Source organism: Phaenicophaeus curvirostris, chromosome 27 (assembly GCF_032191515.1).
Source record: "Phaenicophaeus curvirostris isolate KB17595 chromosome 27, BPBGC_Pcur_1.0, whole genome shotgun sequence".
Lineage (NCBI taxonomy): Eukaryota > Metazoa > Chordata > Aves > Cuculiformes > Cuculidae > Phaenicophaeus > Phaenicophaeus curvirostris.
The window spans coordinates 5709860-5737859 of record NC_091418.1 but is presented as its reverse complement, the minus strand read 5'-3'; the positions used below and the strand labels follow the sequence as shown (position 1 = coordinate 5737859).

The 28000-nt window shown below is 59.1% G+C and overlaps 2 protein-coding genes across 3 annotated transcripts; one reads left to right on the top strand and one right to left on the bottom strand.

Annotated features, from left to right (window-relative positions):
* Window positions 1-644: 644 nt before the first annotated feature.
* Window positions 645-8695, top strand: CAPG (capping actin protein, gelsolin like). The gene is made up of 10 exons (XM_069877483.1): window positions 645-686; window positions 2783-2841; window positions 2909-3081; window positions 3762-3916; window positions 4514-4675; window positions 5374-5523; window positions 5620-5712; window positions 6763-6895; window positions 6973-7061; window positions 7136-8695. Exons 2-10 carry the CDS (start codon window positions 2819-2821, stop codon window positions 7199-7201), a joined length of 1044 nt encoding a protein of 347 aa, XP_069733584.1. The 5' UTR covers window positions 645-686; window positions 2783-2818; the 3' UTR covers window positions 7202-8695.
* Window positions 8696-9428: 733 nt separating this feature from the next.
* DBNL (drebrin like) lies at window positions 9429-26308 on the bottom strand. Of its 2 annotated transcripts, XM_069877479.1 has the most exons (14): window positions 26199-26308; window positions 24691-24746; window positions 21848-21960; window positions 20787-20861; window positions 20268-20414; window positions 19062-19139; window positions 17657-17808; window positions 16503-16557; window positions 15849-15923; window positions 15618-15720; window positions 12930-13082; window positions 12217-12323; window positions 10759-10861; window positions 9429-9875 (listed from the first exon to the last, which is right to left on the bottom strand). In XM_069877479.1, exons 1-14 carry the CDS (start codon window positions 26279-26281, stop codon window positions 9736-9738), a joined length of 1440 nt encoding a protein of 479 aa, XP_069733580.1. In that variant the 5' UTR covers window positions 26282-26308; the 3' UTR covers window positions 9429-9735. The 2 variants fall into 2 exon arrangements, with proteins under 2 accessions (XP_069733580.1, XP_069733581.1); XM_069877480.1 differs by lacking the exon at window positions 15849-15923.
* Between the last annotated feature and the right edge of the window lie 1692 nt (window positions 26309-28000).

Below are 28000 nucleotides of genomic sequence, written 5' to 3'. Positions count from 1 at the left end.
GTGTCTCCCAGTACAGCCTCCCCCCTCCCAGTGCCCCCACCAGTACAGGGGGGGGTCTCAGCACTAGAGGGGGAGGGTTGGGGAGGAGGAGAAATCCCAGCATTGGGGGGGGGGTCCTACGAGGGTGAGGGGGGGTCCCAGCGAGGTGGGGGGGTCCCAGCAGTGGGGGGGGGGGTCCTAGGGGTGGTGGATCCCAGTGGAGTGAGGGAGGGTCCCAGCAAGGTGGGGGCATCCTAGGAGTAGGGAGGGTCCTATGGGTGTGTATGGGGGGGGGTGGTCCCAGCAGTTGGGGGGTGTCCTGGGGGTGGGTGGATGGGGGTCCCAGCAAGGTGGGGGGGGTGTCCCAGATCTGGGGGTCCCCCAGTGGGTTAGGGGGGGTCCTAGCAGGATGGGGGGTGTCGTAGGGATGGGTATGGTGGGGGTTCCAGCAGTTGGGGGGGTCCCAGTGGGTGGGGGGGTCCCAGAGCTGGGGGTCCCAGTGGGTTGGGGGGGGTCCTAGCAGGGGGGGGTCCCAGTGGGGCGTTCCCAGCACTGGGTGCCCCCCTCCTCTCTCCCCCCAGCTGTCAGGGCCCCCCCAGCACCCACGTTCTCCCCCCCCACTTCGTCCCCACCCTTTTCCTGCGCCTGAGTCACCGCTGCCTTCCGGGTGCCCTGCGGCTGTCGGGGCGTCCGTCTGTCCTGCTGGGGTATGTCCGTCTGTCCTGTCGGGGTGTCTGTCCAGCTGTCTGTGGGGTTGTTTATCCATTGGGGGGGGCGGGGGGAAGGGAGGTGGGCAATTGGGTGTCTGTCCTCCCCACTGTCTGTCTGTCCATTGAGGTGTCCGTCTGTTCTTGGAGGTGTCTGTCCATGGAGGTGTCTGTCTGTCCTCCCTGCTGTCTGTTGGGGTATCCATCTGTCCATCACAGGGCTGGTGCCTCTTAGAGTGTCCATCTGTCTGTCCTGAGGGGGCTTCCAACCCACTGGGCTGTCTGTCTGTCTGCTGGGATGTCCATCTGTCCCATCAGGTGTCCACTTCTCCATGGGGTGTCCATCTGTCCGTAGGGGTGTCTGTCTGCCCTGCTGAGTCTCCAGCTGGACATCGGGGAACCTCTGGCTGTTGGGTTGTCTGTCTGTCCCCAGAGGCGTCCACCTGCCCGCAGGGGCGTCCATCTGTCTGTAGAGGTGTCTATCTGTCCATCAGGGTGTCCACTTGTCCTTCTGGGTGTTTGTTAGGGCTTCTGTCCATCCTTTGGTGTGTCTATCTGTCCTTTGGGGTGTCCACTTGTCCTTCTGAGCTTCTGTTTGGGTGTCTGTCCATCCTCTGGGTGTCCATCTGGCAATCAGGGCGTCTACCTGTTCTTCTGGATGTCCATCTGTCCATCAAGGTGTCTGCCTATCCTTCTGGGTGCCTGTTGGAATCTGCCCATACTTCTGGGTGTCCCTATGTCCATCAGGCTGCCTGTCCCTCTTTCTGGGTGGACGTCAGCTTGTCTGTGTGTCCTTCTGGGTGTCTATCTGTCCTTCTGGGCATCTATTGGGGCATCTGTCCATCCTTCTGGGTGTCTGTCCACCCTTTCTGGTGTCCATCTCCCTGTTGGGGTGCCCTTTGCCCTCCAGGCTCCCCATTAAAGGCTGTGGATGGATCTTCCTGGACTTCAGTCAAGCCTTTGTCACGGTTTCTCCCAACATTCTGCTTGGGAAACTGTCACCTCTGGCCTGGCCAGGCGCACACTCTCCGGGGTGGAAAACTGGTTGGCTGGAGGGCCCAGAGAGTGGTGGGAAATGGAGTTACCCCAGCTGGAGGCCAGTGACAAGTGGTGTCCCCAGGGCTCAGTGCTGGGTCCAGCCCTGTTCAATGTCTTTATCAATGACCTGGATGAAGGCAGCGAGGGCACCCTGAGCAAGTTTGCAGATGACACTAAGCTGGGTGGAAGCTGGATCTGCTGGAGGGTCAGGAGGCTCCAAAGGGATCTGAACAGGCTGGATCCATGGGCTGAGACCAATGGGATGAGGTTTAACGAGGCCAAATGCCGGGTCCTGCCCTTGGGGCACAACAACCCTGAGCAGCTCCAGACTAGGAGAAGTCTGGCTGGAAACTGCCTGGAGGAGAAGGACCTGGGGGTGTTGGTTGAACACGAGCCAGCAGGGGCCCAGGGGGCCAAGAAGGCCAAGGGCATCTTGGCTTGGATCAGACCTGGCGTGGCCAGCAGGGCCAGGGAGGTTCTTCTCCCTCTGGACTCGGCCCTGGGGAGACCGCTCCTCGAATCCTGGGGTCAGTCCTGGCCCCTCACCATAAGAGGATGTTGAGGCTCTGGAGCGAGTCCAGAGAAGAGCAACGAAGCTGGGGAGGGGGCTGGAGAACAAGAGGAGCGTCTGAGAGAGCTGGGGGTGTTTAGCCTGGAGAAGAGGAGGCTGAGGGGAGACCTCATTGCTCTCTGCAACTCCCTGAAAGGAGGTTGTGGAGAGGAGGGAGCTGGGCTCTTCTCCCAAGGGACAGGGGACAGGACGAGAGGGAATGGCCTCAAGCTCCACCATGGGAGGTTCAGGCTGGACATCAGGAAAAAGTTTTTCAGGGAAAGGGTCACTGTGCACTGGCAGAGGCTGCCCAGGGAGGGGGTTGAGTCGCCTTCCCTGGAGGGGTTTAAGGGACGGGTGGACGAGGTGCTGAGGGACATGGGTTAGTGATTGATGGGAACGGTTGGACTCGATGATCCAGTGGGTCCTTTCCAACCTAGTGATTCTATGATTCTGTGATTCTGTGATCTCTCGTGCTCTCCATCTCATGGTGTCCCTCCATCCGTAGGTCCATCCACCCACCCATCACCACCTCCCTGACATCATGTACACTGCGCTCCCCAAAAGGTACCACCCCGCTCCCCACCTCCCCATCCCCTCGACCCCTCCAGCTCTCACCACCCTTGCTCTGCAGTGGTTCCCCCTTTGGCCCCTCCGCCACCCTCCCGGGGCTGCACATCTGGCGGGTGGAGAAGCTTCAGCCGGTGGAGGTCCCGAAGGCATCGTGGGGCACCTTCTTCTCAGGGGACGCTTACTTGGTGCTGCACAATGGAACAGATGAGTGTGCCCACCTCCACCTCTGGCTGGGTGAGCCATGGCGGGGGGTGGTGGTGGGACCATTGATGGTGGTGGTGGAGACACTGGTGGTGGTGGTGGGATCATTAGTGGTGGTGGTGGGACCATTGGTGGTGGTGGGGACAACATTGGTGGTGGTGGTGGGGACATTGGTGGTGGTGGGATCATGGTGGTGGTGGGACCATTAGTAGTGGTGGTGGGGACATTGGTGGTGGTGGTGGGATCATCGGTGATGGTGGTGGGGACATTGGTGGTGGTGGGATCATCGGTGGTGGTGGGATCATGGTGGTGGTGGTGGTGGGACCATTAGTGGTGGTGGTGGGGACATTGGTGGTGGTGGTGGGACCATTGGTGGTGGTGGGGACATTGGTGGTGGTGGTGGGACCATTGGTGGTGGTGGGATCATCGGTGGTGGTGGGGACATTGGTGGTGGTGGTGGGACCATTGGTGGTGGTGGGATCATCGGTGGTGGTGGGGACATTGGTGGTGGTGGTGGGACCATTGGTGGTGGTGGTGGGGACATTGGTGGTGGTGGGATCATCGGTGGTGGTGGTGGTATCATCGGTGGTGGTGGTGGTGGGACCATTAGTGGTGGTGGGATCATGGTGGTGGTGGTGGTGGGACCATTAGTGGTGGTGGTGGGACCACTGATGGTGGTGGAACCATGGTGCTCAGCGCTGGCTCTGCCCCAGGCCGGGATTCCTCGCGGGATGAGCAGGGCGCCTGCGCTCTCCTCTCCACTCAGCTCAACATCCTGCTGGGCGAGCGCCCCGTCACGCACCGCGAGGTGCAGGGCAACGAGTCTGATGTCTTCATGGAGTACTTCCCTCATGGCATCACCTACCAGGTAGGGGTGGTGGGCAGCCCTGACGGGTGCTCCTGGTGCTCAGCGTCCCTACTGGGATCTCAGCATCCCCACCACGCTGTTTATTCCCCCCTGGGCACGTGGGATCCCCTCTGGGTGTTGGTGACCCCCACTGGATGCCCAGCACCCCTATTGGGTGTTGGTGACCCCCACTGGATGCTCATCACCCCTGTTGGGTGTTGGTGACCCCCACTGGGTGCTCAGCGCCCCTGTTGGGTGTTGGTGACCCCCACTGGATGCCTAGCACCCCTATTGGGTGTTGGTGACCCCCACTGGATGCTCAGCACCCTGTTGGGTGTTGGTGACCCTCACTGGATGCTCAGCACCCTGTTGGGTGTTGGTGACCCTCACTGGATGCTCAGCACCCCTGTTGGGTGTTGGTGACCCCCACTGGATGCTCAGCACCCCTGTTGGGTGTTGGTGACCCCCACTGGATGCTCAGCACCCCTCTTGGGTGTTGGTGACCCCCACTGGGTGCTCAGCACCCCTGTTGGGTATTGGTGACCCCCACTGGGCGCTCAGCGCCCCTGTTGGGTGTTGGTGACCCCCACTGGATGCTCAGCACCCCCGTGCCGGCAGGATGGTGGCGTGGACTCGGCCTTCAAGCCCTCCCGCGCCGGCGCCGGCCCCGTGCGCAAACTTTACCAGGTGAAGGGCAAGAAGAACATCCGGGCGAGCGAGCGGGACCTGAGCTGGGGCAGCTTCAACACCGGCGACTGCTTCATCCTCGACCTGGGCGAGGTGGGTGGGGGCCGTTGGGTGGCTCTGTCCCTCCTGTCCCTCTCCTGGCCCCAGTGCATGTTCTTCTGGGTGTCCATCTGACCTCTGGGGCGTCTCTCTGGTCACTGAGGCACGTGCTCATCCATAGGGTTGGCTCTCTGTCCTTCTGGGTGTCCATCTGTCCTCTGGGGTGCTCCTCTGGACATTGGGGCATCTGCTCATCCATAGTGGTGGCTCTTTGTTCTTCTGGCTGTCCATCCCTTGGAGTGTCCCTCTGCCTGGGGAAGCATCCATCCATCCCCAGGGGTGGCTGCCTGGTTTTCTGGATCTGTCTGCTGGGATGTCCATCTGTCCTTCTGAGTATCGGTCCAGTGGGCTGTCCGTCTTTCCTTCCAGGTGGCCTTCTGTCCATTGGGACATCTATCTGTCCTTGGATGCCTGTCTCTTGAGATACCCACCAACCAGTCAGGTCATCCCCCTGTCCATAGATGTGTTTGACTTCTGTCCATCTGGGTGTCCAGCCGTCCATTGGGGCACCCGTTTGTCCGTCTGGGTGTCCATCTATTAGAGAGTCCATCCCTTGGGGTGCTCGTTTCCCTGCTGGGGCATCTCCCCAGTCACTTCAACCCCAATGACTGCTTCATCCTCAGCCTGGGCGAGGTGACTTGGGGGCCACCATGGGATGGCTCCATCACTGCTGTCCCTCTCCCTGTCCCCAGACCCTCTTCGTCTGGTGCGGGGCCAGGTGCAACATGCTGGAGCGCAGCCGGGCGCAGGAGCTGGCCGCAGCCATCCGGGACAGCGAGCGGGGTGGCAAGGCTCGCCTGGAGATCGTGGTGGATGGCGAGGAACCACCTGAGATGCTCCAGGTGCACCAGGACCCCCATGTTCCTGCTGGGGGGAGAGGGGACCTGGGTGTCCCTGTGGTGTGGCTCTGTGACCGCCCATGTCTTTTCATCCGGCAGGTTCTAGGCCCCAAGCCCCCCTTGCAGGAGGGCAGCCCCGAGGAGGACATCGTGGCCGATCAGAGGAATGCAGGGGCAGCCATCCTCTACAAGGCAAGGTCACCACAGGACACCACGGTGGCCCTGGGAGATCATAGAATAGAATCACAGAATCACTAGGTTAGAAAAGACCCACCGGATCATCGAGTCCAACCATTCCCATCAATCACTAACCCATGTCCCTCAGCACCTCGTCCACCCGTCCCTTAAACCCCTCCAGGGAAGGGGACTCAACCCCCTCCCTGGGCAGCCTCTGCCACTGCCCAATGACCCTTTCCATGAAAAATTTTTTCCTGATGTCCAGCCTGACCCTCCCCTGGTGGAGCTTGAGGCCATTCCCTCTCGTCCTGTCCCCTGTCCCTTGGGAGAAGAGCCCAGCTCCCTCCTCTCCACAACCTCCTCTCAGGGAGTTGCAGAGAGCAATGAGGTCTCCCCTCAGCCTCCTCTTCTCCAGGCTAAACACCCCCAGCTCTCTCAGACGCTCCTCGCAATCCTTGTTCTCCAGCCCCTTCCCCAGCTTCGTTGCTCTTCTCTGGACTCGCTCCGGAGCCTCAACATCCTTCTTGTGGTGAGGGGCCAGAACTGACCCCAGGGTTCGAGGAGCGGTCTCCCCAGGGCCGAGTCCAGAGGGAGAAGAACCTCCCTGGCCCTGCTGGCCACGCCGTGTCTGATCCAAGCCAAGATGCCCTTGGCCTTCTTGGCCCCCTGGGCCCCTGCTGGCTCGTGTTCAACCAACACCCCCAGGTCCTTCTCCTCCAGGCAGTTTCGAGCCAGACTTCTCCTAGGCTGGAGCTGCTCAGGGTTGTTGTGCCCCAAGGGCAGGACCCGCCATTTGGCCTTGTTAACCCTCATCCCATTGGTCTCAGCCCATGGATCCAGCCTGTTCAGATCCCTTTGGAGCCTCCCAACCCTCCAGCAGATCCAGCTTCCACCCAGCTCAGTGTTCTCCAGGTCATGGATAAAGACCCGGGGCTGGGCATGGCCAGGGGACACCCCGGTGGCCCTGGATGGGACGTGGTGCAGTGGCCGTGCAGGAGGACGCGGGGCTGGGCACATCCTAGGGACGCTGTGGTGGCCCCGCGGTGATGTCCTGGCCCTGGGCAGGTGTCGGACGCCACGGGGCGCATGGCCCTGAGCCAGGTGGCTGCGAGCAGCCCCTTCAGCCAGAACCTGCTCTGCTCCGACGACTGCTTCGTGCTGGACAACGGCGCCGGCGGCAAGGTCTACGTCTGGAAAGGTGCCCGGGGAGGGGGTCGGCGGAGGATTTGGGGATGGGAGCCACCCCTGCGGTGGCCCTGACGTCCCCATGCGCAGGGCGCAAGGCCAACGAGCAGGAGCGCCAGGCAGCCCTGAGGGTGGCCGAGGAGGTGATCGCCCGCATGGGCCACTCGCCCCGCACACAGGTGGGTGCAGGAGGCAAGGGGCACCCCGGGGATGTCACCCCATCCCTGTCCCTGTCCCCTCCCTGTCCCGGCAGGTGGAGATCCTGCCCCAGGGCCGCGAGACGCCCCTCTTCAAGCAGTTCTTCACCAGCTGGAAGTGAGGGAGTGGGTGCCCGCAGGGCCAGCGCCCGGCACAGCGAGGCACCGGGCTTGTGCTGGCTGTGTCACCTCCCTGCCTTCGCCTGCACCTGCTCAGCCATCCCTGTCCCCTGCCACCCTCATCCCTGTGCCACCCCCAGCCCCTGCCACCCTCATCCCTGTGCCACCCCCAGCCCTGTGCCACTCCGTACCCTGCCACCCTCATCCCTGTGTCACCCCCATCCCGTGCCATCCCCATCCATGTGCCATCCCAATCCCCTGGATCCTCGTCCTGTGCCATCCCAATCCCCTGCCACCCTCATCCTGTGCCACCCCCAGCCCCTGCCACCCTCAACCATGTGCCACCCGCAGCCCGTGCCATCCCCATCCATGTGCCATCCCAAGCCCCTGTCACCCTCATCCTGTGCCATCCCAATCCCATGCCATCCTCTTCCCTGTGTCACCCCCATCCCCTGCCACCCTCATCCCTGTGTCACCCCCATCCCCTGACATCCTCATCCCTGTGCCATCCCAATCCCCTGCCATCCTTATCCATGTGCCACCCTCATCCCGTGCCATCCCAATCCCGCCCCCATGCCAATGTCACTCCCATTCCTGTGCCATCCTCACATCACCTCCATCCTCACGCCATCCTTTTGCTCTCACCATCTTTCCCCTCAAGCCCACAACCCTGCGCCCACACTGGCTCGTCCCCATGCCTGTGCCATGCCCACGCTGTCCCTGTGCCCACGCCACCTCTGTCCCCACAGCGTCCCACGCTGTCCCCACGCCTTTCTCCTCCATCCTGTGCCCAGGCGCTGGCAAATAAAGGGTGGGTGCTGAGCCTGGTGTCTCCCTGCTCTGGGTGCGACGCCAGGGGACAGGAGGGGACACACACAGGGCTGGGCTGCAGCAGGAAGGCGTCCCCAGCACCCTCGGATGATGCCACCTCACCCAGCATCCTGCAGGGCCACCAGTGCCCAGAGGCTGTGGCAGCGCCCATGGGTGCAAGGTGACCGAGGGGCCCTGGTCCCAGTGTCGCTGGGAATCTGGGCCCGTGTCCCCACAGCCTCGCTGTCCCCATGGCCCTAAACCACTCCCATCTCTCATCTCTCCCACTCCCTGCATCCCAAAGGTCCCCTCATCCCTGTATCCCTGCAGCCACCATGTCCACATGTCCCTGGTGTCCCCACCCCCCGTTATCTCCACAGTCCCCACATCCTGGATGCCCTCAGTGTCCCCAAATCCCACCTTGTCCCCACCCCAAAGCCCCTCCCCATCCAGACTCCGGGGCCTCCCTCACTGCCAGCCCATTCCTGCCTCCAGCTGCTTTTCTGCCCCAACCTCCCTCCCTCATTAGACTCAAATAATTAGCCCCAGCGCTAATTACTTATCCAATTATCCCTGCCTTGGCTTCCCTCCCTGGAGCACGAGCCTGGGCACAAGGACCTGTTGTGAAAACACACAGTGATTCCCATCCAGGGCTCAGTTTCGCCTCATTAAAAGCTTTCTCATTAGGGAGCCGCAAGCTCTGCCCTGCCCTGTGCCAAAAACACTGGCATTTCACCTCAAATTCCCACCTGGGGCCGCACGGCATCCATCACCAAAGAAAAGCCCTTTATTCTTGTTGCTGGGAGGGACGGGGACGGCACAGGAGGAGCAAGGGGTGGGAAAGGAACCCAAGGGAGCCCAGGAAGAAGCCACCGTGTCCCCAAGCCCGGGCAGCTCCAAGCCCCATCCCCTCCTGCTCCTTGTAAAGCAACACCAAGGAAAGAAACTCAAAAAGGGGGAGCAGGGCTCGGCTCTTCCTTGTTCACAGTGAATTTGGGGGGAAAAGAGGGGAGAAAGGGATCCCAACGCTCAGAGTATTGGCTAAAAAAAATAACCCCAATGCCCCTGCTTCGGCCTCACTGGAGCTCAGCTCACACGTCATTGAAATCCTCGGAGCATGGTTTGAGGAAAAGGGAAAGGCAGAGAAAACCCCTCCAGTGCAAACAGCAGGGAAGAAAACCCAGGGATAGTGGTGGCAGCCACCAGCTCCGGGTGCTCAAGGGGTGGTGGCAGCACAGTGGAGCCAGGTTGGAGCTCTCGAGGTGATGGTGGAGCAATGGGATGCTAAAAATCAATCCATAGTGGAAAGGGGAAGAGGTTTCTTCATCGTGGCTGTGCAGGTTCTGAGGCCACGGGGCTGGAGGAAGCAGCGGCGGGGGAGGGCGAGAGGCAATTTGTTCCCTGAAAACGCTTTGTCTGGGATTTATCATTCCCTCCTTCAGCCTTGAAAGAGAGAACTCCCGCTCGAAACCAGAGGGAAGAGGAGATGAGCACTGTGGGGGCTCACGAGGGGATGGGACCCTTCATCCCGACCGAGGGCCACCTACGAGGGATGGGAGAGAGCAGCGCCAGGATCAGCCCTGCTGCCAAGGGAGCAGGGCGATGGCACTTCGCTTGGAGAGAAAGAAAAAAGGAGGAAGAAAAGCCACGTATCGTTTGGAAGAATCAGGCAGGAACCGAGTGGGTCCTGGAGGGGACGGAGTGGCTCTGGTCCCCGCCAGCCCCCTCACTCGATCAGTTCCACGTAGTTGGCAGGGAACATGCCGAAGTGGCCATCGGGGCCGTAGCCGCGCCACCAGCCTTCATCGATCATCTCAATGTTGGTGATGATGTTCTCTGGGTCAAACGAGATCTCAGTGTCGTCAGCTAGAAGGAGACAGCGAGGGAGGGGATTAAAACCCACCTGAGCATCCCTCCCAGCACAGCCAGAGACGCTGGACACACCCCCAGCCTGGCCAGGTCCCTCTGCAGAGCCTTCCTGCCCTCCAGCAGATCCACACTCCTGCCCAACTTGGTGTCACCCACAAACTGAGGGAGCACTCGATCCCCTCGTTCAGATCATGGAGAAAGAGATTAAACATGACTGGCCCCAACACAGAGCCCTGGGGCACCGCTGGCGTGGGACACCCCACAAAAGGAGGTTGGGGATCTGTCCTGCTGCAGCCCAACCCCTTGACAGCCCCTTTGCACAGCACATCGGTGCTTCCACAGCTGGAGAACTCAAGGTCAGCTCAGCCCCGCTGCTGCTGCCAAAGATTAGGGGCCCAGATATGGATATCCAGGTAAATCAGGCTCCACGGGGAGGGAAGACAGGGAGGTGAGTGAGAAGCAGGCGTTAGGAGAAAGAAAAGAAACCATCAGTAGTGGACAGGTATGGTTGGACTTCACGATCTCAAAGGTCTTTGCCAACCTGAGGATTCTATGATTCTATAATCGGCTTATTTTCATGCTTTTCCAGCTCCAGTTTGGGTGGAACGGACTCTGAGGAGCCACCGCAACCCTCCATCTCCAAACCCCATCCTCTCCTACTTCTGAAGTGACATCAAGGAAAGAAATTCCACACGGGAGGAAGAGGGAGGACGGGATCCTGGGTGGAAAAGGGCACCCGAGAGCTCACCAGGATCCTCCTACGAGCACGACTCTATCTTGCACCCTGCCCTGGCATCGCGTGGGGTGACATCTCCAGGAAGAGCCTGAGCGCAGCACCCCCCGCTAAGCCCCAGGGAACTCCAGAGCCCCGCAGCCTCACCAGCCTGGTAGTCGTAGAGCGCTCGGGCACACAGCCCCCTCCCTGTCAGGTCCGGTGTCTGCTGGTACTCCGAGTAGTCGTATTTGGCATCGTCGACCTGTTCCTTCAGGAAGGAGAGAGGCAGGGAAGGAATTATTAGCGTCACGGACGCTGTGCCAAGGCAGCTCGTGCTTCGTTGGCTGCACCATGCGCTGCGGTCTGGGGTTTTGCCAGCCCAAGGCAGGGCACACGGGGTGCACATCACCCCGCTCTGCTTCTCACAGCCCCATGTGTTTTCCCAGGTGGAGCAGGAGGTGCCCCACACTGGGAATTGCAGGAGGAAAGAGCAGGAGGGAGGGATATGACACTGTGCAGCACTCAGGTATTTCTATCAGCACCCTCCACACCTCAGAGGATTGCAGGCAGGAGTTCCCGATTCCCCGCCTTGGAATGAAAACCCTGGTTCTGGGGGCTCCCTGCCTCTGCCAGGAGATGCAGCAGCCGAGCGCGCAGACCAGCCTTGCAGCTCTCCGGCCGAGTTCGCACGCCAGCACTGATCCTGCCTCCAGCTCAGCAGCCAGCATCACAACCAGGAACACCGGAGAGCAGCCGCAGACAGCCTTTCTGGAAGGCGATCCCTCGGGATCTCCGCTGCAGACAGCGGTGCTTCACCCCCACATTTAAGCCCATCAAGGCTGGACAAGTTCCAACTCCAGTTTGCCAAGCATTTCTCCCTCATAACTATTTTAGGACCTGAGTTGGCTGCTTTTTCACTTTTCCTTTCCTACAAAAAGGCTGAGGAGGTTGCTCAGCCCATCTCCAGCTCCTTCTGAACCAGTGGGACACTTCCAGACAAAGTGGAGGAGAAAATGAAGTATGTTTGAAATCGGAGAGAGGAGAGGAAACCAAACGGCCACCACATCTCCAAGGGAAACATTGGAGCGTGACACAACCCCGCTATTAGACACTGGAGAATCTGACGGAGCGTGCCAAGAACAGCTGGGCTCTGCCGGCTCGGCTGGGTTGGGATGTGCAAAGGAGGAGGAGAAGGAGAGAGCGGGAGTAGGAGAAGAAAATGCTTTGGCACAGAAGCTGACAAGAGACCCACCCCTTGCCCCATCCCGGGGCTCCAGGAATGGGGCAGTGACTCCAGCCGGAGCGCCCCAGGGTGCAGGGTGGGAGCTGGGGGCTCAGCACCACTGTCTCTCCCCATCAGTGCTGGCAGGGACGCAGCAGCATCCCCTCCCTGTGTGGATGTTGTCTGAGTGCATGCAGGCTCTGGGGTTTCTTGGTTTCCTACTGATTTCAGCCCAGGCACCCGGGCTCCAAGCACCCAAGGGGGTGTTTGTACCCAAAGAGGGGGAACGCTTGTAAAAGGGATCCAGGCTCATCCAATAAATCTCTCACATGAGGACCCTGGCAAGCTCTTGGGTGCCCTTTTCCCCCCAGATCCCATCCTCTCCTCCCCCATGCCCCAACCTGAGGGGGTTCTTCATAGATGGCCGAGGGCTCCGGTGGTTCCTCATACAGATTCGCCTCTTCTACATGGGAAGCCGGGATGCTTGAATTGTACCCAGCATCACGCCCTGTGGGAGAAACACATGGTATCACCACTGTATCCATCACCAAAACCTCTCCCTGTGCCCTTGTTCATCCAATTCCTGCTCCAGGATGAAGTGCCACCAAATGTCAGCTATGGACTGGATGCCACCCAGATCTCCTGTCCGGCAGAGGGAATGGGTCCAGCAAGAGGAAACCCAACCACATGGCGAGCAGGACTTTAGGGAACGAGAAAAAGGACAAGGATCCAGGATCTTGGATGGAGAAAGGAATAAACTTGCTTAAGATGAACCATTTCCAAGCTACTCCTTGTGGTGAGCACCAAGGTTGAAGGGTGCAGGGACCCTGGCCACGAGCAGCATCTAGTGGTGACTGCAGGCTGGACACCACTGAAGCTCAACTGTCCTCATCCCAGCTTGTCCCTGGTCCTCAGATCACTCCTGATCCCAACTCGTTCCTGGTCCCCTGCTCATCCTTGGGTCCCAATTTCATTCCCAGCCCCCAGCTCGTCCCTGGTCCCAATTTCATCCCTAGCTCTTAGCTATGAAACCAAAACTCGGAGCTTGGCCTCACCACACCCAGTTTTGGGGATCCCACTTGGAGAAGCGAGGTGAGGAAGCAAAGCCACACACCTGCTGTGGCTGCTGGAGAGGCTGGAGGTGTCCCCCAGGCAGAGGATTGGGCGAAGGAGGCTGAGGGAGCAGCATCCCGTGCAGGAGAAATGGGAGAGGCCGGAGTTGGCACCGAGTTCACCTCCTTCTGCAGGAAAGGGCTGCGAAGCTTGCCTGGAAAAGGAGTCAAACGTGTTACAAGAGCGTCGAGGCTTCCAGCCCCACGGCTCCCCAGGAGTTACTCATGGCAGGGTGTTGCCGGATGCTCTTTGCCGTAGGAGCTCACTGCTGGGTCAGCCTCCTAAGCAGGATTTTCCAGCTCTAAACCTGGTTGTGGAAAACAAGTTCGGCCACTGCTTACAGCAGTGGGTTCAGCCAAACAATAAAAAGAAAGACATCATTTTAGGGAGGAAGAGTAGCTGGAAGACAGGACCACCCAGGTCCTGCTCTCTGGACTCTCCCTGAGGATTTTTGGAGCACTGGGAATTCTACAGACACTCAGAGCAGCAGCTACGAAGGGTGTGATCCCAACTGGGTACTCCCAGCCTTCTCATTTCCATTGGCAGAAGGTAACTCCTTGCTGTTATCTCCCCATCTCCAAAGGCAAACAAAGGCGAAGCAGAAGAGTCACCAGGCAAGCTGCGCCCAGCGCAACAGGGAATAAGCACCAAGTCTCACCAGCCCGTGGCTTTTATCCGTGCCAGGACATAAATCTTTCTTTCCTCCACTGAAAAGCATCAAATACTAACACAAAGGAGGGAAATCCCAAGGGATTTCTCAACCTCAGAGATCACCCTCCCCCTGCCTCAATGTTTAAATAGCAGGAAAGTCATTTTCCCACCATGGCATTCCATCCTCTCTCACCCCTGGCTTGCCTATCACTCCTATCACAAACTAAACATGGTTATTCGAAATAAATTCCAGCTCCTTTTGAGGAGCAGACATTCATCTGGGCTTCTCATGTGTTCTCAACGTCCTCCTCGGCTGCCTTCAGCCTTGTTTTCACAGCTTCCTGGTTTCTATTTCAGAATCAAAAAATGGTTTGGGTTGGAAGGGACCTCAAAACCCATCCTGTTCCACGCCCTGCCACAGGCAGGGACACCTCCCACTGGATCAGGGTGATCAAGCCCCATCCAACCTGGCCTTGAACACCTCCAGGGATGGGGCAGCCACCACTGCTCCGGGCAACCTGGGCCAGGGCCTCCCCACCCTCACAGCAAAAATTTTCTTCCCAAGATCTCATCTCAATCTCCCCTCTTGCAGCTAAAAACCATTTCCCTTGTCCTATCCCTGCCCTCCCTGATCAAGAGCCCCTCCCCAGCTTTCCTGCAGCCCCTTTCTGTACTGGAAGCTGCTCTAAGGTCTCCCCGCAGCCTTCTCCAGGCTGAACAACCCCAACTCTCTCAGCCTGTCCTTGTACAGGAGATGCTCCAGCCCTCAGATCATCTCCGTGGCCTCCTCTGGACTCGCTCCAACAGCTCCTTGTCCTCCCTGTGCTGAGGACTCCAGAACTGGACACAGGGCTCCAGGTTTGGTCTCATCAGAGCGGAGCAGAGGGGAAGAATCCCCTCCCTGGCCCTGCTGGTCCCTCTGCTCTCGATGCAGCCCAGGACACAGTTGGTTTCTGGGCTCGAAGCTCACATTGCAGCTCACGCTGAGCTTCTTAGCCTCCAGCATCCCAGGTCCTTCTCCTTAGGGCTGCTCCCAATCCACTCCCTGCCCAGCATGGACTTGGGCTGGGATTGTCCCGTCTGATAGAAGGGATTGGTCTCTTCCCAAAGGACACAATCCTGCCAGGTTCTGCCAGTGCAGAAAACCTGGTGGGGTTTGTGGCAGTCAGGATATTGACACAGTGGTTGCTGTCTGGCATTTGTGTATTTAACTTTCATTTAAAAAATGAAATCTAAACTTCAGAAGTGGAGCTGGCAAAACCTGCGCAGCCCCAAAGCGGGGTCCTTCCCATGGGAAATGCCACGCGAGCTGGGTGTGAGACACGGCTCTGCCCACCAGGTGTGATGAGAGCCCTCGGTGCTCGGCAGAAACCGTGGCCTCGCAGGTAACGCGCCCATCCCAAATCCAGGGATGCTCCACCCTGGGAGCGCTCCGTGCACGGATTTACCCACTGCAGGGACGAGCCACTAGCTCCTGCTGCCCAAACCACTGCACCTCATATCATATCTCCCTCTGGACTCGGCCCTGGTGAGACCGCTCCTCGAACCCTGGGGTCAGTTCTGGCCCCTCCCCACAAGAAGGATGTTGAGGCTCTGGAGCGAGTCCAGAGAAGAGCAACGAAGCTGGGGAAGGGGCTGGAGAACAAGGATTGCGAGGAGCGTCTGAGAGAGCTGGGGGTGTTTAGCCTGGAGAAGAGGAGGCTGAGGGGAGACCTCATTGCTCTCTCCAACTCCCTGAAAGGAGGTTGCGGAGAGGAGGGAGCTGGGCTCTTCTCCCAAGTGACAGGGGACAGGACGAGAGGGAATGGCCTCAAGCTCCACCAGGGGAGGGTCAGGATGGACATCAGGAAAAAAGTTTTAAAGGAAAAGGTCGTTGGTCCCTGGCAGAGGCTGCCCAGGGAGGGGGTTGATTCACCTTCCCTGGAGGGGTTTAAGGGACGGGTGGATGAGGTGCAGAGGGACATGGGTTAGTGAGTGATAGGAATGGTTGGACTCGATGATCCAATGGGTCTTTTCCAACCTGGTGATTCTATGATACCTGGCTGGGAAGTCGTCACCGCATCCGTCGGTGCTGACTTCTCCCTCTGCTTGAAGATGTCCCGGGGGTTCACCGCCCGCTGCGCGATCAGCGATGCTGCCTCCTGCAACGGCAAAGAGCACCCAGAGCCCACGGTCAGGACACAGCAGCGAGGAGATGGTGAGCAGTGTGGGGCAGGGAGCAGAGCCCCACAGCCACCCCGGCACAGCGCTTGGGCTCCCGACAGCGTACCTGGGCTTTCTCCACGGACTCGCTTCTCTTGAAGCCTTTCCGCTGCCTGGCCTCGTACTCCTCAGCTTGCTCCTTCTGCAGCACAAGAGAGAGGCTGCTCCAGCCTCAGCACGGGGCAAGCCAGCCCCTTCCTGCCCCATCCTGTCCTCTCGTCCTCTCCTTCCCCATCCTATCCCAACCTCTCCTGCCTCCATCCCATCTCCAGGGATTGGAGAAATGGGAGCGAGGCACAGACCCAGTGATGGATGGTGAAAAGGCAGCAAACCCCCTGGATCTGGGAACGAGATGCAGGAGGTTTGCTGGTTTCCTCCTGCATCCCCAGCCTCTTCCCCATGAAGAGTTTTAAACTACAATTTCACAAAGAGGCTGATGGGAGTCAGCAGGGATACAAAGCGAGATCCAACAAAATCTAAGCCATCCAAGGAAATCAAGGATGTAACAAGAGACCTGGAGGGCCAGCCCATGGCACCTCTCTCCCAGATCACATCCAGGGTCTTTCCAAAACCTCAAACAGGCTGTGACAGTGCCCAGCAAGGCCTGAAATCCTCCTCCATCACCCTCCTGTCTCTGCCCGTGGCACTGTCTGCCCCACAGCTCCCTGTTCTCTGGCCTGGGAGATGCAAGGAGAAGCCTTGGGACAATGCTGAAGCTCACCCATTGCTGCTGCTCCTTGTCCCTATTCTCCGCTTCCTGCTGCTGCTGAAGTCTCCTGCAGTGAGGAACAACAAATCAGGCTTGAGGAACAAGTAGGACAGGAGGTTTGCTCTGCACAGGGGCTACTCTGGGACCTCACCCAGGAAGACCAGAGAAAGGACATTCCCTGCCATTTCCAGAGCTGTGCAGGGAGCAACAGCGCTGGAAAAGGGCAAAGCAGCAGCAGCTGCTTCAAGTAACAGGACCAAACCGGGGAATTCTCTTCCTTCACGGGTATGGACTCGAGCATCCGGCACAGAGTGGCCGGGCAGACTTCCCCATCGGAGCTCAAAACAGGAAGGCAGTACCCGAGGCGACTCCTCCACCCCACACGGCTCCCTGGGGTCCCGCCGGCCTTGGAGAGGAAGGAAACAGCGGAGACAGCACAACGCCAGTCCCTGCGTTCATCAGTTCCTCTCTGCAGGGTTCAGAGCCCTCCACCAGCCAGCCCAGACCTCCAGCACTCCACAACTGGTGGCCACAGGTTTAGGGACACATTCCAGACAGGGGCTTGGTCCTGGGGCAGGATCCACAGGCAAGGAGAACCATGGATGACGTTGGATATTGATGGATAAGTAGCCAAGCTTGTCAGCAGTTCAGCCAGGGAGAAGCTGCTTTCAGTCCTGGGGCAGGACTCACAAGCAGGGAGACCCATGGATGATGCTGGACAAGCAGCCAAGCTCATTAACAGTTTGGCCAGGGAGAAGCTGCTCTCTCTGTCCTGGAGCAGGATCCGTGCATAGGGCGACCCAGAGATGACGCTGGACAAGCAGCCAAGCTCGTCAGAGGTTCAGCCATGGAGAAGCTGCTCCCTCCACCCCAGGAGGATTGGCCCCACGGATTATGGTGCCCAACGGCTGAGCCTGCCCCAGCACAAGTCAAGGCAGATCCCCTCCACATCTGCTGCCCTAAAGGTTTCCAGGAATCGCAGCAAGGCAGGGAATGCTCGGACACGATCTGCCACTCCTTGAAGATAACCCTCTGCAGGCAGCGCAGGGGCTGCAGTGGGGACAGGTGGTGACAAGGGCAGGCAGCATCACCAAGAGCAACACTGAAAGAACCCAGAAGAAGGGTCCGAAAGTCCTTACAAACACCCATCAGTGGCAGGGACTCACTTCTGGGCTTCAATTTCATTGGATCTCGCTTTATATCTCTGCTCTCGCCCTGCCGCTTCCTGCAGCTCCCGCTCCCGCCGCTCTCTCTCCAGCCGCTGCCGCTCCTCCTCCGCTCTCCTCTTCTCCTCCAGCCGGCGGTTTTCTTCATCTTTCTAATGGGAGACATGCATCAAGTCATGGGTTTGATCCAGCCAACTCGGAGAAACCACCCCAGCTCTTTGCACACCTTCTTGTGCCACCAGCCAGCACGGTGGAGCTCCAGGCAGCTCCAGGGCGTGCAGTACCCGTGACACTTCTACAGCCTGAAGGTTCAGGCTAAAGCCCTGGAAAACCCCACTATAAAGCAATTGGAATGGGAAACACGTACAGAGCAGGCTTGCCCCACTGTTTGCTCTTGGAGAGTTGGCTTTGGGAAGGTCAAACCCCAACCTCTCACCCAAACAAACAGAGCTGGCTGTTGCCGCAGCCCAGCCCGCTCCTGCCCCAGCAGCCCTGAGCTGAATTAAGATAAGAACGTGAAATCATGCAATCAAAGAATCATGGAATCATTCAGGTTGGAAAAGCCCTCTAAGCTCATCCAGTTCAACCATCAGCCCAACCCCACCGTGCCTGCTAAACCATGTCCTGAAGTGCCACAGCCACAGGTTCTTTCAACCCCCACAGGGATGGAGACACCACCCCTGCCCTGGGCAGCCTGGCCCAGGGCTTCATGCATTTCTCGGTAAAGAAATATTTCCTGATATCCAGTCTAAACCTCCCCTGGTGCAACTTGAGGCCATTTCCTCTCATGTCATCTAAGCATTTGGGAGCAGAGCCCAGCACCCACCTCACTACAGCCTCCTTTCCAGGAGTTGCAGAGAGCGATGAGGTCTCCCCTCGGCCTCCTCCAGGCTAAACACCCCCAGGTCCTTCAGCGGCTCCCACAAGCCCTGTTCACCAGCCCCCTTCCCAGTTCCATTCCCTTCTCCAGCCCCTCAATGTCCTTCTTGGAGCGAGGGGCCCAAAACTGAACCCAGAATTCGAGATGTGGCCTCACCAACACCGAGCACAGGGGGACGATCCCTGCCCTGCTCCTGCTGGCCACCCCATGGCTGAGCCAAACCAGGTCCCTTTGGCCTTCTTGGCCCCCTGGGCCACTGCTGGCTCATGTTCAGCTGCTGTCAACCAGCACCCCCAGATAAAAAGCATCTTTCTGTCCAAGGCAAATTTTCTTCTCCCTTCACACCCTGAGGCAGCAGCACCTCTGCACCCAGCCCAGCTCCATGCCGCTTTCCACCCCATCCATCATCCCTGCTTTGCTCTGGATCCCTGGAGAGCCCAGATAAGAGAGGAAAGACACAGAGAAAGCAACACCAAAACTTATCCTGCTCGTCCCTGGCTGCTGAAGCGCAACGGCACCACTCACCTCTGCTTTGGCCCAGAAATTATCTTTATTGACTCTCTTTATTTCAGACATCGCATTCGTCTTCTGATAGACAGAGCCCTGCAGGGAGGCAAAAGGCAGCACATGTGAGCAGCAGGCACTGAGCAATCACTGTTTTCTGCATTCCTCTGCAGAATTATTGTCCCTGGGGCTTTCCCACAGCTTTTCCCTCCAGCTACAGAACCACCCAGCCCCTCTTTGCCTTCTGGTGGAGGACACCCAGCCCCAACCAGCCAGCAGAAGGTGTTTAGCATCAAGAATAACAAATAGATGCTTTCTAATGGAACACATCAGCAAAACCAGCGTGGTCCCTCATTCAGCACAGCCTGGGACCTTTAAAAAGATATTATAACCTGATGCTTTTTAAAAAAAAAAAAATGCCTTTAAGGGAAACTGGCTGAGCCCAGGGATATGAATGTTGCCAAAAACGGGGACTTGCAGCCTGGTTTGCCTCTTGCCTCAAGAAAAAAACAGGTCACTAAAGGGTTGGAGAGCCCAGGCCGGAGCAGCCAGAGAAGAAGAGAGCAGAAGCCATGAGAATCTGGCCCTGCCACACCAAAGCGGGATCCAGAGAGAGCGGAGGTCTCGCACAGCTCAGGTTTGCTCTTGCTCCTCATCAAGCAATGCAACTGGAAAGCGTGTGCAGCTCAGCTTCTCCTCCGCAGAGCTGAGAAACCTCACTTGCTGGTCTCCGTGTTAAACAAATGCTTCCTTTCAGAACGTTTCCACATGGAAGTGGCCGAGATCTCTGACCTCGATGCTTCACAGCACCAGGGGAAGCCTCATTTTTCATCTGCAAGCAGGTCAAAACACTGCTGCACTGACACATCATGTTCTCGGTCCCTCAGCTGCCCCTCAGCCTTGCAGACGCTCTGCACGCTTGAAAAGCTGAAGCTTTTATGTCTCTAAAAACCTGAATAGAACTGGGAGAAATCAGACCTGCTTGGGTCTATGGAGACAAGAGCTTTGGCTTTGTGTTTGCTGCAAGGACATCTCTGCCACCACCCTGTGCTCTTGCCCTCATTCACTCCACAACGAGCCCAAGAAGAACCAGCCCTGGGCAAAACCCTTGGTGCTTCCTCAGCCACATCAAAGCACGAGGAAACCCTTCCACAGCAGGGTGACAGTAGTGGAAGGCTCCACCCTGGCCCCTAGAGGGACCAGAAAGCCCCACGGAGCTGAACTCACCACAGGAGCTTGAGGACCAGAGTCCTGGAACTTGCTGCTCTCCTTGTGGAAGTTGTAGTTGGCCCCGGAGGCCTTGGCAACCTTCTCCATGATGAGTTCAGGCTCCACATCCTCCTCTGCGCGAGCATTGATGGTGACATGGGCCCCCTGAGCAGGGAGAAAGCCAGCACAGGTGTGAAAGGACAACTCCAGGAGCCACCAAACCCACCACATCGCTTTGATATGCTCCCTTAAGGAACAAAAAAGACTCAGGTGACAAACGGAGGTCTGTGCTAATGCCACAGTGAGAAAGCAAATGCTCAGAGCGGGTTGTTTCGCCTCCTCTGCAGTCTCTAGAGCTATTTTTGAGGTGTGCGTTGCAAATCCGCCTCTGAAACCCACACTTGGGTTGAGTATCAAGCGCTGGGGTGAGGGAACCTGGGTGGCATGGAGACATCAGTTTGCAGGGAGGAGCGTGGCCACGAGAGGCTGGGAGCCAATGCAATAAAATGGGAGGATGCAATAAAAGCACGACCTGACCTTTAGGAAGTTCGCTACGGTGCTGACGTGGTTGGCGCAGGCTCCTTTCCTCACGTCGTTCACCCCTTCGCCAGTCTGCAAAGACAAACAAGTGGTACCTGCTTACCGGGAAGTCTCACCCCAAGCTGTTTTTACGGCAGCAGACCCTTGATCCAAGCCTGCAAACCATCCCTGGTGGCCACAGTGAGGGCTTCCCCAGGGCTCATTGTGTGGAAAAAGACCCCTGATCACGGAATCATGGAGCAGTTCAGGTTGGAAGGGACCTCAAAGCCCATCCAGTTCCACGCCCTGCCATGGGCAGGGTCACCTCCCACTGGATCAGGGGCTCCAAGCCCCATCCAGCCTGGCCTTGGACACCTCCAGGGATGGGGCAGCTCTGGGCAACCTGGCCCAGGGCCTCTCCACCTCACAGCAAAACATTTCTACCCAAGTTTTCATCTCAATCTGCCCTCTTTCAGCTCAAAACCATTCCCCCTTGTCCTATCCCTGCACTCCCTGATCAAGAGCCCCTTCCCAGCTTCCCTGGAGCCCCTTTCCATACTGGCAGCTGCTCTAAGGTCTCCCCAGAGCCTTCTCTTCTCCAGGTTAAACAACTCCAGCTCTCTCAGCCTGTCCTCGCACAGGAGGTGCTCCAGCCCTCATATCATCTCTGTGGCCTCCTCTGGACTCGCTCCAACAGATCTTGATCCTCAAGTGCTTCGTGCAACCTATCCTAGACGGTTCAGACCCGTTTACTGGCAGCATCACTACCAGCCGAGCAAGTTACACGGCCAGAGAGGTGCAACAGGGAAGCAAACCCTCCTGGCGAGGCTGGATGAGTCTGGGGCAGCCTGATCCAGTGGGATGGCCCTGACCATGGCAGCAGGGTCGGAACTAGATGATCATTAAGGTCCCTTCTAACCCAAACTATTCTATGACTCTACATTCACACATGTCCATGGGGTTTGGACACCCTCGAGATTGCAGTTGGGTGGAGGGGATTCAACACGCTGGCTGCCAAGGGATCCAACAGAGAATCAAAGGGCCGAACAGTCACGTATTTCCACCACAGCCCCACTCACCCAGTTGATGAGGACGTATTTGGGCAGGCCGGAGTTGGGATCCTTCACCCTACAGAAGGCGTACATCACCTTTCCGCTGTTGAGCTCCTCCACCATCTCCTCCAGGCCTCCATCTGCCCCGGGAGAGAACAGAGAGGGCGTCAGCCAAGTCGATCACGTACACATGGTGGGAACAGCCGAGCCTGCAGATTCTGCAGCCTCCTGGGGATTATTCCCGTTAGATTTGGAGTTGTCCTACACTGAGAGCATCTTGGGTTTGCCCCAGTCATTGTTACTTGAGTCTCAGCACACCCTCACCGATCCCCTTATCCCCAACAGCCAATGCCCCTCTTGATCCGATCCTGGCTGCAACAAAGCCAACGTCACATACGGGAAGATCCTGAGCCTGCAACTCAAGCAACAGCAGAGAAAGGAGATGTTCATGTGCCACAGAGGCTTCAACCAGAGCAGGTGGCTGTAAACCCTGCCCACGGGCTCCAACACGAAACCACACTGAGCAACTGCCCCGCCACAGAAGAGCTCAATGGGAGATCGGAAAGGGCTTGAGAAGCAGGGCTACACCCTGTTCCCCTCCCGCCTTCTCGCTCTGGTGACGAGTGCCACTTCATCAGATGGGAAGTGGAGAAGAAACCGAGCTGCGCGCTCACCAGACCAAGGAGGAAACTCCTGCCCTCGCGCTCTGCTCGCTTGATGTTAAAGCCCTCGGGTGGCTCCAGGCAGGACTTCGCTCTCAGACCTAGCCTCAGGGATGGAATCATTGAATCATGGAATGGGTTGAGTTGAAAGGGACCTCAAAGCCCATCCAGTTCCACCCCTGCCATGGGCATGGACACCTCCCACTGGATCAGGGGCTCCAAGCACCATCCAACCTGGCCTTGAACATCTCCAGGGATGGGGCAGCCACCACTGCTCTGGGCAACCTGGGCCAGGGACTCCCCACCCTCACAGCAAAATATTTCTCCCCAAGATCACATCTCATTCTCCCCTCTTTCAGCTCATAACTGTTCCCCTTGTCTTGTCCCTATACTCCCTGACCAAGAGCTCCTCCCAGCTTTCCTGCAGCCCCTTTCCATACTGGAAGCCGCTCTAAGGTCTCCCCAGAGCCTTCTCTTCTCCAGGCTGAACAACTCCAGCTCTCTCAGCCTGTCCTCATACGAGAGGTGCTCCAGCCCTCAGATCATCTCTGTGGCCTCCTCTGGCCTCACTCCAACAGCTCCATGTCCTTCCTGTGCTGAGGACTCCAGAAGTGGACACAGGGCTCCAGGTGGGATCTCACCAGAGGAGCAGAGGGGCAGAATCCCCTCCCTGGCCCTGCTGGTCCCTCTGCTCTGGATGCAGCCCACACAGTTGGTTCTGGGGCTGTGGGTGCACTTTGCTGGCTCACATTGTACCAGATGATGAGGGAGATGAAGGAGGAGATGAAGAAGAAGCACCCGCAGAGGAAAACCATTGTGCAAGGCTCAGCAGAGGGGTTGTGCAAGACAGGCAATTGATGGAAAGTGCTCTGTTGCCCCACGAACCGCAGAGTCGCTCCCGCTACCAGCCTATGCCAACAAACTACCAGAAAAGGAGGAAAAACTGAAAAAACCATGTGCTCTCACTTCAAAAAAATTCCCACAGGCCACGATTCTTCTTCCTTTGGTTTCTCTGAGCCCTGAAAAGCAGAACGCGAGCTGCTCCTGCCCATCAAACCCCGGCAGCGACGCGCAGCCGGCTCTGGTTTGCTCTGCAGCAGAAGCCGAGATCATTTTCTCCTCTGTTATTAAATATTTACGCTTTGGCTCTAAATTTGGCACAGAGGTTTCCAAGCCCGGCAGAAAAGTTTCAGGCTGGAAGGCTCAAACCAGGAGGCTGACAGGAGCCCGGGTCAATGTTTAACGGGGAAGGACAAAAAGGGAAGAAGCAAAGCCCTGCAGAGAAGTTGGGGCTTTGCTAATAGTGTTAAAACCACCGTGGACTTTTAATTTACACACCTGGGTGAGCCCAGAATTCACATCCCTCTTTCCATAGAACCCCAATTCTTCAGCAGCAGTGAAGTAGGAGCCCCAGCACCAAATCACCAGCATCACATGCGCTACTGGACCCTGCAAAGCTGCCCAGCACCTGAACGTGGACACTGGGAGCATTGTGGCTTGTGAGGAACCCTTGCAAATGGGAAAAGCAAGTAAGAGGGGGGGAACACAGCCGAGGATGCAAATGGAGAGAGCAGAGAAACCTGCTTGGATGCGTTGCTTTGAACCAGTTTTGCATTTAAACCTGCCTGGATGTGTTGCTTTCCACCAGCTTTGCATTTAAACCTCTGTGGATGCATTGTTTTGCACCAGCTTTGCATTTGTGGGGGAATCAGCAGCAAGATTAACGATAAAAAGCCCCAGGAAGCAGGGAGGCAAGGGAAGAAAAGGCACTTTAGCAGCTGGGAAAGCCGGCTTTGGAGGGCTTCATGGTCCTTCCTTCACCCTGCGCTGCGGCCGGCAGGGATCAGGAATGCTTTGGGAGTGCAAAAAGACACAAGGACACAAAGTTTGGATCCTTTGGAAAAAAGGGAGGGAAGGAGAAGGCAGAACCATGCAGGCATTGCCCCTGCCTGCCACTGAGCTGCTTCTCTATTTTCCCCCGGCTCAGGAATGGCACCGAGACCCCAGTGCTCTCAGCCCTTAACCCAGCGCCGAGGGGTGAGAATGGGCAGGGATTCACCCCAAAAATCCCCCTTTTCCGAGGGCTGGAGCCGTTCCCGGCAGAGCCTGGATGCCTCCAGAAGCAGTGAGTGACAAAAGGCAGGCAGAGCGGAGCTGAGCCCCGTAAAGAACCCCAGGCTGCGGGTGGCCGGTGCCCAACACGCTCACCTCCAGAGCCGGCCACGCGCAGGTCATTGCTGTTGCCTTCATAGGTGAACAGAGCCCTAAAGGGAAGAAAGAAGCGGGGTGAGAAACGCTTGCCCCAACCCCACACCCCAAAACCTTTCCCAGCCCCTGGTCAGGGTGGTCACGCACCCCAAACCCCACAGGGCCTCCTGCCCCATGCACCTCCTGCCCCCCAGAGATCCCCCCATCACACCCAGAGCCCCCCAAAGTACCCCCAGACCCTGCAAATACCCCCTAGGCCCCTCCAAACCTCCCAGAGATGCCCTAAACACCTCCACACCCCGCCCCATCACCACCACAGCCTCCCCGGACCCCTCCGACACCCCCACAGCTCCAGCTTCACCCCCACAGCCCCCACCGACACCCTTAGGCGCCTCCAACATCCCCATAGCACCCCCCCTCAACATCCTCACAGCACCCCCATCACCCCTACAACGTCCAACAGCCCTCCCATCCCCGCCAGACACCCCCACAGACCCCCAGACATCCCCAACATCCTCACAGTGCCACCATCACCCCCTAGGCTCCCCCCATCACCCCCAGAGCCCCCCCATCAACCCCTGCCACCCTCACAGCTCCCCCATCACCCCAAGAGCCCCCTCATCACCCCGTCACCCGCAGACCACCCAAACACCCCCCCAGCCTCCCTCACAGCTGCCCCATCATCCCCAGCCCCCTCCCAGCACCCCCTATCACCCCATCACCCCCACACCACCCCAACATCCCCCATACCCCGCTATCACACCCCCAGCCTCCCTCACAGCCCCCCATCACCCCCAGAGCCCCTCATCGCCCCCAGACACTCCCAGAACCCCTGCAACATCCCCAGACCCCGCTATCACCCCTCCAGCCTCCCTCACAGCCCCCCCATCACCCCCAGACATCCCCAGAGCCCCCCATCACCCCCTGCCACCCCCACAGCCCATCCATTGCCCCCCCTCCCACTATCACCCCCCCAGCCTCCCTCACAGCCCCCATCACTCCTCATCAGCACCAGAGCACCCCCCCAGACTCCCCCAACACCCCCCAATCGCACCACCAGACTCCCTCAGAGCCCCCCATTACCCCCAGAGCCCCTCAACACCCCCCAGTCATCCCCCCAGCCCCCACACAGCTCCCCCATCACCCCCAGACTCCCTCAACACCCCCCAATCGCACCACCAGACTCCCCCAGAGCCCCCCATTACCCACAGAGCCCCCCAACACCCCCAATCATCCCCCCAGCCCCCTCACAGCTCCCCCATCACCCCCTATCACCCCCACCACCCCCAGACTCCCCCAACACCCCTCAATCGCGCCCCCAGACTCCCTCAGAGCCCCCCATTACCCCCAGAGCCCCCCCAACCCCCTCCAGTCATCCCCCCAGCCCCCTCACAGCTTCCCCATCACCCCCTATCACCCCTAGAATCCCTCAACACCCCCTAATCGTGCCCCCAGCCTCCCTCACAGCCCCCTCCCCGGTCCCCTCGAGGCCCCCCCCGGTCCCTCACCAGTCGGTGGGGCTCCCCGCCGCCACCACCCGCCCGTAGGCCTCCTGCAGCGCCCGCCCGTTCTTGCTGAGGTTCAGCGCCATGGCAGCGCCCGCCCCGCCTCAGGCCACGCCCCCTTCGCGCAGGCCACGCCCCCTTCCCGGAAAGCCGCGCCCCCTCCATCAATCACCCAATAGGCCACGCCCCCTCAGCGCGAGGCCATTCCATCATAAGCCACGCCCCCTCTCGAGAGAGGCCACGCCCCTACAAGCCACGCCCCGTCTGGACTCCACGCCCATAAACCACGCCCCGTGTGATAAGCCACGCCCCCTCGTCGCCAAACCACGCCCCCGGCGCTAAGCCCCGCCCCTCGCCGCCGCCGAGGGCGCCTCCTGCTGGCCTAGGCCTCGCCCCCACCGCCAAAGCCGCGCCTCTTGCAGCCCTAAGCCGTGCCCCCGCATCCACAAGGCATGTCTCTCGCCGCTCTAAGCCACGCCCCGTCGCGCTAAGACGCGCCCTCAGAGCCAAAGCCACGCCCCTGCGACAAAAGCCACGCCCCTACAGCTGAAGCCACGCCCCTAGCCAAAGCCACAGCCCTCAAAGCCAAAGCCACGCCCCTACAGCCAAAGCCACAGCCCTCAAAGCCAAAGCCACGCCCCCACAATCAAAGCCACGTCTCTTGCTGCCCTAAGTCACGCCCCCTTCTTCTGTAAGCCACGCCCCTTGCTGTTCTAAGCCCCTCCCGGCGAGCCTCGCCTCGCCCCTACTAGCAAAAGCCACGCCTTTCTTTCCTAAGCCACGCCCCTTCCACCGGAAGCCACGCCTCTCGCCGCTCTAAGCCCCGCCCCTCACTGCTCTAAGCCCCGCCCCTTACTACTCTAAGCCCCGCCCCACCGCTAAGCCCCGCCCTCTCCACCACAAGCCACGCCCCTTCTCCCCAACCCCTCCCCGCAGCCCTGAGCCAAGCCCCCAGCGCTAAGCCACGCCCCTCCCAGCGCTAAGCCCCGCCCTCTCCGGGATAAGCCCCGCCCCCGGTGCTAAGTCTCGCAGCCCTAAAGCCCCATCGTGACCGCCCTAAGCCACGCCCCCGCGTGCAGAAGCCACGCCCCCTAGCGTTAGGCCACGCCCCCTTGTCCTTGAAGTCCCGCCCCCGTGTGCCCCTCCCTGAACTGCTGCGTGGGCGGCGTGGGGCAGGGGACACTAGGGGGTCGGGGGGTGGCAGGGATGGGGGGACAGGGAATGGCCAGTATGAGGGGACCGGGAGTGGCCGGGAGGGGGGGACAAGGAGTGGCCGGGATGGGGGGACAAGGAGTGGCCAGGATGGGGGGACAGGGAGTGGCCGGGATGGGGGGACAGGAGGTAGCCATGACTGGGGGGACAAAGGGGGGCCGGGATGGGTCCCCATAAACCCAGCAGCTTCCCCTCTCCATCCCACTGGCTTTGGGGGGGTCAAAACCCACCCATGAGCCACCACCATCGTCCACCAGCAAAGTCACCAGGGCCAAAGTTGGGTTTCACGAGCCCCCCAATGACTGTCCCCAGCACCGGTGACAGTTCTCTGTTGGGATTGGGGTCCTTGGGGCTTCAAGGTTTGGTGGCATAGGGGGGTGGGTGTCACCCCGTGTCCTCGCAGGAGATGTTGAATGGGGTGGGCAATGGTCTTGGGGTACTTGAGGGTCCTGGGGTGTCCAAGGGTCCCAGGGTGGCTGTGAGTCCTGGGTTGGTTGAGTGCCCAGGGACAGTTGAGGGTCCTGGGGTGGTCAAGGGTCCCGTGGTGGGTGAGAGTCTTGGGGTACCTGAGGGTCCCAAGATTTTCAAGGTTC

Bases quoted from the DNA above. Each gene is read 5' to 3' on its own strand.
- DBNL (XM_069877479.1), bottom strand. From the start codon at position 26,281: ATGGCGCTGAACCTCAGCAAGAACGGGCGGGCGCTGCAGGAGGCCTAC. The intron at 24,747-26,198 runs GTGAGGGACCGG...TCTTCCCTTTAG, and splicing joins GCGGGGAGCCCCACCGACTG to GGCTCTGTTCACCTATGAAG. The intron at 20,415-20,786 runs GTCAGGTCGTGC...CTCCCTGCTCAG, and splicing joins CCGTAGCGAACTTCCTAAAG to GGGGCCCATGTCACCATCAA.
- CAPG (XM_069877483.1), top strand. From the start codon at position 2,819: ATGTACACTGCGCTCCCCAAAAG. The intron at 5,713-6,762 runs GCAAGGTCACCA...GGCCCTGGGCAG, and splicing joins GGGCAGCCATCCTCTACAAG to GTGTCGGACGCCACGGGGCG. The intron at 6,896-6,972 runs GTGCCCGGGGAG...CCCCATGCGCAG, and splicing joins CAAGGTCTACGTCTGGAAAG to GGCGCAAGGCCAACGAGCAG.